Source organism: Centruroides vittatus, unplaced genomic scaffold (assembly GCF_030686945.1).
Source record: "Centruroides vittatus isolate TY-2023 unplaced genomic scaffold, ASM3068694v2 contig_19, whole genome shotgun sequence".
Taxonomy (NCBI): Eukaryota; Metazoa; Arthropoda; class Arachnida; order Scorpiones; family Buthidae; genus Centruroides; species Centruroides vittatus.
Window position 1 is genome coordinate 1162504 of NW_027121169.1, and position 9824 is coordinate 1172327.

Consider the following 9824-nt stretch of genomic DNA (forward strand, 5'->3'; position numbering starts at 1 on the left):
GTGGTGAGGAACGGGGCCAGACATATCCGAACGGACCACCCCCCGAAAAATTCCTGGGGATTATTCGACCCATTCGAATTCGATCCAGGGTCCCCCAGAGCGGTAGGCTCCCATCTTTACCGCTCGGCCATCCGGCCGTCCCCATGCACCATTCTATAAGTAAAGACTGATTATCTGACTCTATTGTTTTTTAAATAAAAATTTTTATTTTTATTAATAATATTTTCATTTATATTAATTTTATACATCGAAAACTTAGATATTAAACGACAATAATAATATTTAAAGTAGAACAGAAATTTTAGACATTTAGTGAAGTAGTTGGCAACACTAAAAGATCGGCGACGTCAGTTTCTTCTTCCGCCATAATTGTGCTTGATGCCGTGAGCTGGAAAATTTGGAATTTATAATCGGTTTGCATCGTATTTGGTTTAGCCTTAAAACGACGAAGCTTTAATTAAATATTATAGGTATTTATTTTCATTATGTTTTAGTCAATATTTCGTGGATTTATTATAAATAAATGCGTTTATGTGTAGTATGAAAAGAATGTGCCTGGCATAAACGTGTTCGTGTTGTTCGTTACAAGAGATTTTTTTCTGAATTCTTGTAAACTATTTATCACTGTGAAGACGATTTTAGAGTTATTCACATTTAAGAGTATTCTTACTTTCATATAATCCATTTTTGTTCATTTCTTAGATATATAAATCGAAGATAAGAGAAGACTATAGATCAGTGGTTCCTAACCTTCTATCTGTGGACCCTTATGTTAACAATGATCGTTATTGAGAACAATGATATACATAAACGAATTAAATAAAAATAGTTTGGCACAGTTCTATTAATTAAATCATATTAATTATTTGTATGTAAAATTTAAGTATTTCAGGGAAACAATGGAATTTCACATGGTAAACTTTTACAGTGATAAAAAATAATGAATTTGAGTGTTATATGATTTTTGAGTGATTTTGATTTAGAACAGGAATAGCAATATATAACGGATTTTAAGAAAAAAAATAGGTTCATTTTGAGATACTTCAATGTGTGAAAAAATGTTGCATGGTTGTAGGGTCGAGAGGGTCTTTGTCCTTTTTTTTTTGGGCCTAATATATCATGTTGAATGTACTTGATGATGAGCATTTTCTTAATTGTTCAAATTATAAATGAATATAGTCATATAAATATTTTTTATTTTATAAAAAATATTCAAAGATTATAAACTAGTATGTGATTTTAATTTATAATTATATGGATCTGTAGACTCCTTGGATATTTTCCTAGACAGTGATGGTTTGTAGACCACATCGCTTACATTGACATTCATGGATAAAACCGTTAAACATTAGTCATGAGTTTGCACCTCACCAAAGGGCTGGTTACCTGAAATTTTCTAGGTTTTCTTCATATGTAACATCTAAATATGGGCAGTTTTTCCATAGTCCAATCTGCTAAGGGATAGTGCCACCTAAGGTCCTGGGTGGCACTTTTCTTTAGCAGATTGCTTGTATGTTGCGTTGCTATATTGCATTAAGCCGTTGACCAACTGTTGGAAACTTACCATAGGTAGTGGTAGGCAAATAAATGCAATCAATTATTACATTTATTATATTAAATTTATTAAAAAGATGAAATGATAACGTTTCTTTTAAATTATTAAGAATTTTTGTTTTAATTATAAACTTAAATATATTAAAATATATAACTAGAACCTAGTTGTTTTATTATTTAAGTAACTAATATATTAATTTTTTTTTTGTATGTTTTAACTGAATCTAAGAAATTTATTTTCTAGATATGGTTCGTATGAATGTATTAGCAGATGCTCTCAGATCTATCAATAATGCAGAGAAAAGAGGTAAACGTCAAGTTCTAATCAGACCATGTTCTAAAGTTATAGTGAAGTTCTTGCAAGTAATGATGAAACATGGTAAGAATAATATAAACTACATTAAACATTTGTTATAGATGAAAGTTTCCTTCTTACAAATTATTATTTGATGTTTGTCTTGATTCATCAGGTTTTCTTGTACCAATTAAGACCTACTAGGAGTATATAGTCCTGTATATTTATGTGTAATAAAAAATAATGGAAACAGCTTTACAGGTGTTTACTGATACATTACATTGGAAATAAGTAAGCACTTTATATCACTTTTGATTTTAAGGGATTTATATGAATGTGTTCAATGTAAAAGTGAAACAAACTTACACTGTGATACAATATGTTCAACAAATTCTCATTTTAATTATTATGTACAATTGCTTAACATAAATGATTGACATTTTTGAAAACTATTACAGTATGGTCTTTTTTTCTTTTTTACATGGAAGTTGCATGTTAGCACTTACCATATAAAATGAAATTGGGTATTCTTGTATATTGTCTGCATAATCCAGAAACTAGTTTTGTTGACATTAGAGTGGTCATCCTGGTTTGTCTGGAACAATCCTGAATTTCTCCTATTTCTAATCCTCAGAAATAGAATAAAATCTTAAATGAACCATTTTATAGGTCTTCTAATGCAATATGAATTTATGGGTTGGTATATAAATAACTTTTTAAAAAATCTAAAAATCCATTTTTAGATCCATTTTTCAATCACTGAATAACTATTTCAGTTTGGGTGATGAACAATATAGTCACTATGCTAAAATTGATTATCAAAGTTCAAGATTATACTGACTATAATCAAAGTTAATCCCCATTGGTAATCAGATCCCCAAGGACTGTGATAATAGTTTTTCTAAAATTTTTATTTTGAAGAATAATTTTTAATTTTTTGTAATTATTATTTTTAAATTTCATTCTTTCTCAACTCGGTGTTTTTTTTTGTTATTATTTCTTCATAAAAAATAAAACTGCAAAAAATTAATTGAAAAGAAACCTATTTAAAAAAACTCTACATACATTGTCAGTCATTACTATACACCAGTGGTTCCCAACCTTTTTTTGACCAGGGACCACTTTAATTTCATTGTTGTTAGCAGGGACCACAATGTTTAAGAAAAATAAACTTTAATCAAAACTTTTAATATAAGTAATCGTTAAACTCAAGACTTTTGCTTTAACAGTACCATTATAATAGAAAACATAACATTTTTAGTAAAAATTAAATTCAGTTTGTATCAATGTGGGAATGATAATTTAAAATAAATAAAAGTTTTAAATCTTTTGCGGACCATATTTTAGCTCTTGCGGACCACTGGTTGGGAACCGCTGGTATACACTATACAGCATGGTAGACTGCATACATCAAGAATACCTGAAATTGTGTATATTGTGCTCCATCTAAAGTAGTCCTAGACCAGGGATGGCAAACCTTTTTGTGTTTGCGTGCCATGTTGTAAGCATAGTTAGCTTTAAAGATGTTAATGTGTGCCAAAGTCTTAGACTTTAAATAATGATATTTAAAGAAATTAAACAAATACGCTTTAATTCGAATAAATGTAAAAAATCTGATTGAAAAAAGGATGATCAGGTGATAAACAGAAAGGATGATTGAAAAGGACAGAAATCATATGATACATTATGTGCCACTTTGGGTACACATGCCATAGATTTGCCACCCCTGTCCTAGACAATTGTCTAAATGTGTGCCACCATTTGCAATAAACAAAAAAAATGTTAAATTGTTGTACTATAATGAATAGCATTTTAGTCCAATGTTGTATCTGAATAATATAGATCGAATATTTATTATGCTGTGTTGAGTACATTGCTCTAGTTTGCATGTATTTTTCTCAAGTATTCATCACAGTCAATAGCATTTGGTAGTTCTGTCAGAAACTGGAGGTGACTTGAGTCACATTCACTGGTATTAGGAGTTGCTGAACTTAACAATTTGCTATCCATAAAAACGTAAATCTGCATATATCAATTCCTTGTAAAAAAAAAAAGACTTTATTGTATTGTTTTACACATGTATTAAGGAATGTACTGCATTAGATAGCTGAAGTATCAAAATCATACTCTGGCAGACCCAACTTTGGATCCAAATCACATCTGTAGCAATTTTTATACTTGCTTTGACTCACCATCTGTTGATATTCATTCCTAACCACTGATTAGCTGTGTTTAGCAGAGTCAACAGTTGTAACTGAGCAAAGGTGTTTTAATTGGTAGCTGTTAATACTTACGTATGCTAAACACAGCCATTGACTTCATTGTGTCTGACAGATAGGAAATAAAGATCTTAATGCCATGTAGGTAAAAATTAAAATGAAAAGGAAATGCACTTATCTAAATTACTCTAATATATATAAGAAATATTCTTAATTTTTGAATTTTAAGTTTTAAACTTGAAAGAGGGTGCTCATTTATATATGGTGTAAGGTAATGGTAAATGGCACTAGCCAGTTATTTTCATTTATTATTTAACTGCTAGATAGCACAGCGTTGCTCGGGCAAAAGTAACGAGAGCGAAGATTAAGATTATTACGTTACAGTCAACCTTACCCGTTTTCGCAGAATGCAAGAATTGGGTCCCCCTGTTTCCAAACTAATTAGAGAATTTTTAGATGGGTCTAAAAATATCTTCAATTTCCCACAAAAATGCGGGAAATTGAAGATATTAATTTTATATTTTTATTTAATATGGTATTTTATATATTTTTTCTAATATGGTATTAATACAGAATGAAGTTTCACCTACATTATTTTGCAAGTGATATGCTGGTTCCTCAGTGCTTATTTCCTGTGTGGAATAATTAGAAGATGGTTCTGCTAACTTTTGTTCTTTAACATTTTTGAAAGAACTATCTGGATTTGTCTTTTATACTGATTGTAGTGTTGTATTTTATCTTTTATATTTTCTTGAGATTTGTGAGGAAGCAATGGTGTCCAGCCTGAGTTTGTTGGAATCATTGGATGGTTGATCTATGAAATTAACAGAATATAAACAAATGTTCTTTTTTTTAAATAAATACAATTAATAAAAAATTAATTTATTAATTAATATTAGTTTATAAAAAGTTTTTTATATACCTTATTGTCGAAAGTTTATTCATTTCCAATTGTCTTTGAACATCCAACTATGCAACATACTGTTCTATGTTTGTGTTTAGGGAATATAAATATGCACTCTATCTCAAAACATGGTAAATAATATTTATAGAAATGCTTACACTTACGACAGCATTGACTAGCAACAACAGAAAGTTAGAAATTGGAAGTGCCATCAGTTGAGATGTTTATTGCTGAATACAGTCTATATGAATGTTTGTTTTCAATTACAGTCTATTCTCCATATTCATGGAGTTGTATGTTAACATTTTCTGTAAAAACAAATTTCACAAAATAGAAACTATTATTCAAAAAATATAATTTGTAGGTTTAATAAGTAATACAGGAAATTTTTGTTAGTTTGAAATTCAAGGGATGAAATAATCGTGAGTTTGAATTATTGAGTTTCAAATTATCCGAGATTTACATATGTTTGCTTCATAATTTACTTTGGTTACCTGGCCAAATGCCAGATAACTGATTAATTTATGAAGCAAATGGAATATGGCTATGTATACAGAACACTATTTTCATAAGTAGCATCTGTCTGGTTAGAGCTTCACAGGTTGTCGGATAGGTTTTATAAAAAGTAAAGCAGAATTCCTCAAAAATGTGGTCCAAAAGGTATTAAGTCACCCAAATGTAGTAGCCTAGAGCCCTACAAATCTCAATCTGCTACTTGTAGCCGAATCTTGCAATTCCAAAACTCAGAAAAAAGGGTAGTCCCTGGATAAGGTGACAACCAAAAATATGTTAAAAGCAAAGCCATATTGACCAGATAAGACTTGTTCTTGGTTTATTGCTTTCTTAGTAGTATACTTTGATCTAAATGAATAAGTTAAAATATGCATATCACAGTTTGGATGGAATTTTCACTTTGAATTTTGAAGTAGCTGTATCTCGAACTAACCATATTCCTTAAAATGTAAATCTCTATATCCCTAGCAACGGGATTTCAAATTATCTGAGTTCAAATTATTTCTGTATAACAGTTATCAAAGAACTGTTACACAGACAACTAATGAGACAATATAGTTTACATTAATTCTAACAATACTTCTATCTTAAAGTTAGCATGATTTTTTTTACTGTTGGAAACGTTAATTAATATTAACGAAATTGTGTATTTGATTTACACGTGACAATTTATGCAGATGTATTGTGATAATGTACTCAGGCAAATTGGATAGTTTGTAAGAACTCTTTGCTTCAGTTTGATGATTTCATAATCCAATGTTACATGAAGTTTGTGAATACAAAAAGTAATTCTTAATTGAACAGCCTTAAGAGGTTTAACAACTGAATTTATATTAATTTTTTTATATAGTTGTTGAAGTCCTGACACAGGCATAAAAAACTGAAGATATAAACAATATAATGTATCTTATTACTAATCTGAGTTTTGGGTACTGTCCATGATAAGCCAAAGTTGGCCTTTGGCAAATATTTGGTTTCATTTAATGAATTAAGTAATTCTTAATTTTTTGTAAAGCAATGATTATTCACAATAATTTTTGAAATTTGTGCAAGAGTTGACTAGATACTTTTGACTAATTACAGATTTTTATTCTTAAAATTTGAAATTAATCATAAGACAATTGTTTTTCTTAGGTTATATTGGTGAATTTGAAATAGTAGATGATCACAGAGCCGGAAAAATTGTAGTAAATCTGACTGGTAGATTAAACAAATGTGGTGTGATCAGTCCCAGATTTGATGTGCAGTTAAGAGACTTGGAGAGATGGATGAGGAGTTTGCTGCCTTCTCGACAATTTGGGTGAGAATCTCTTATTGTTTAAAAATGATTTTTAACTTTATTTATAATATGGATATAAGCATTCTGCTTATTGTTTTATGCATATTCAACAATAAGAAGATTTGGTCATATCCTTTGGTCAATGCCAAAATCCATCCATTATTAATAAATTTTCATTCCATGCATTTTGTTCCTAATTAGATTTATATTATCACAATTTTAGTCAATCTACTTCATGGCAAAAACTATACATTATTTTTATAAACCTTCTTATTTCAGTTATTTGGTATTAACAACTTCAGGTGGTATAATGGACCACGAAGAAGCCAGAAGAAAACATCTGGGAGGAAAGATTTTAGGATTTTTCTTTTAACAAAAAGTTCTGAAAATATGTACAGAACATTATTAAAAATGTCCCTCTGAAAGACTTTGTGTATTTAAATTTGGTCTGCTTTTTTTTTAGTTTGATGATTTCGGTAATTTCTCTAAGTGATTAGTCTAATGAATTTCATGTACAGTACAGTTCATTCTGGTACTTATACCTGAATGAACTGCATTAAGTTCACATTCAATACTATTTGCATTTACATTTTTTCCATGTAAAATTTACTACATCCCATGGATGACATATGAAAATAGTTCACCTGTTCACTAAACAAGGTATATTCACAATGACTTCACAATAAAATTACATAATTTAACAAATTTGTATCTAATTGACAAGACAATGTCTTGTCTTGTTTATAAAATTGTACTGCCTGCTGTGTTACTAGCTTAGAGATATGAAGGAGTACATGTCAAGAGTTGCAATCTGGCAAGAGTATTAGGTGCCCAAATCATGCACGCATAAAAAAACCAGACTTACAGATAGTCAGAGGACTGAGAACCGAGTCAAAATAAAATACAAAATGGCGACACTCTCTACAAACAAGCAAGATTTGTGCATGTGTTGCTTGTTGGGAAGTTGGAAATATGAATATTGTGAAATTGAATTTTGAAAAACGAATCTTTGAAAAAACACATTTACCTGTCCCATGATATTCCCACATATTTCTGGTTGCCACGTGTTAACCTTGACCAATTGGTCAATTACCAGAGATGTCTTGTTTCATCATCAGAACATTTTTGAAACTAGATGGCAGGTCGTTATAATTTTATATCAAAACTAACTTCTGAAATATAATTATTTTTTCTTTACATTTATTTATATATATATCTTTCGTTTGTGCAAAATAAAAAAATTTCGGACAATACAATAGCCAGGATTATTTTTTCAAAAATGGGAAATTTTCACATTGATAAAAATCAACCTTGGGTGTCATGCAACGGAGAGAAATTTCAACATTGGTTCGCCGAAAATGCATTGTGGATGATGGTGTGGTTACGGCTGTAGCTGGCAGAGTTTGAACAATCACGCTCAAAATCAGCAATACCAAAGATGATTCGAGAACAAGACCTACCATGAGCTTCGAAGTGTGCTTAGTAGTGAGTCTCTGAGACATAATCTTGTTCCAAATACAGCCTTGCCGTTTTACATGTGTGGATTTAAGATATTAATTTGGTAAGTAGATAGTTCCTTATTGATTTAAATTATCTTTATGATATGTCCCTTCTGTAATTACATAAAATGAAATGAGTTACACCTAACTTGCATTAATAATGCCATAACATTACAAGAAAGACTGTTATAAATAAAGTAGAAAAAAAAAAGATTATCAAGCACGTATTGTTATTGATAAATATGTCATTATTCAGCAAGATATGATTATCAAAATGATTTAACTTTAATAAACATACTCCATTTACATTTTTAAACAAATTTTCAAAATCCCATTGCTCCTACAGTTCATAGACAGATACTTAATCCAGAGCAACTCTACCCATTTCAAACAGGACTACAGACAAATCTTGCTAAGGTGCTCTTCTCCGAAGCTTTGATCTGAAAACCCAATAAATACATTTTTTCAAGATTATGCAAGACAATGGAACCAACAAACACTCCATACACTGATATCCAGGAATACATCTTGGGAGCCCGTACAACCTCTTAACAAAAGTAGGAAATATTACATCCAAAATCTCCACCTGAGATCCCCATACTTTGGAGGCATAGAGAAGAGAGGAACCTACAACTATTAAATAATTTTAACTGATCCCTTAAATTATGCAGTTTGCAGACTTTCACATTGGTATAACTTTTAACTTTATCTGGTCATTAACTCTACAAGCCCTCACATCAGTATTAAGATTATTGATACTTTTAAGTCACTCCCAAATACTTATAAAACAACCAAAATTAGGTCATCTGTAAACCACCATTTATCAAACTTGGAGCCCTTACCACCATTTTGAAAAAAAATTTAATTTTGTAAGATTTAATCGTAGATTTATCCATTTAAATACGAGATATTTATCCAAAAGTCAATACCTGCAATGACCTCGTAGTATCGGCCAAAATTACCAAATCATCTACATTTGCTAATATCTTTACATTGACACCATCGACATCAATACCTTTCACCCGGAATCATTAATACAATTCAATAAATTTAATAAGTATAAAGAATCGGGTTCAAAATGTATGTGTCTTACACCCTTGTCTGAAAAGAAAGGTTGAGAATGGCAATTCCTCCATTTAATACTAACATTTGAGGTACAATATAACTCCACAAGGAGAATAGAAATTTAAAACAGTCTGTAATTTAATTTCCTCCTTAATATCTGACAACTATCAAATGCTGTTGCTAAATCCACAAAATTCAATCTGGTACCGCCTTTTTCAAATATGAAATCGATCTGCGGTATCCTCCAACCATCGTCGGAGCATCATCGGTAGCCAAGGACACGATATTATTCAGAGGAATACCCTTTTCTTTAAAATAGTGTTCCAATACGTCAAATATAGATTTTTCTTTAGTATGCATTTCTAATTTTTTGACCAATAATTTAAAATTTAAATAAATTGTAAATTATTCGTAAAGCAACTTACATAACAAATTTTTTGTAAAAAAAGTTAGGAATTTTGAGTTTTAAATTGTTACTAACGTCAATTGGTAAAAG

General features: G+C 30.2%; 1 protein-coding gene across 1 annotated transcript; it reads left to right on the forward strand.

The window, feature by feature from the left end:
- Positions 1-334: 334 nt before the first annotated feature.
- On the forward strand, positions 335-7189 carry LOC136970258 (small ribosomal subunit protein uS8). The gene is made up of 4 exons (XM_067264683.1): positions 335-470; positions 1799-1933; positions 6620-6785; positions 7044-7189. The coding sequence occupies exons 2-4, from the start codon at positions 1801-1803 to the stop codon at positions 7135-7137; spliced, it is 393 nt and encodes a 130-aa protein (XP_067120784.1). The 5' UTR covers positions 335-470; positions 1799-1800; the 3' UTR covers positions 7138-7189.
- Positions 7190-9824: the final 2635 nt, after the last annotated feature.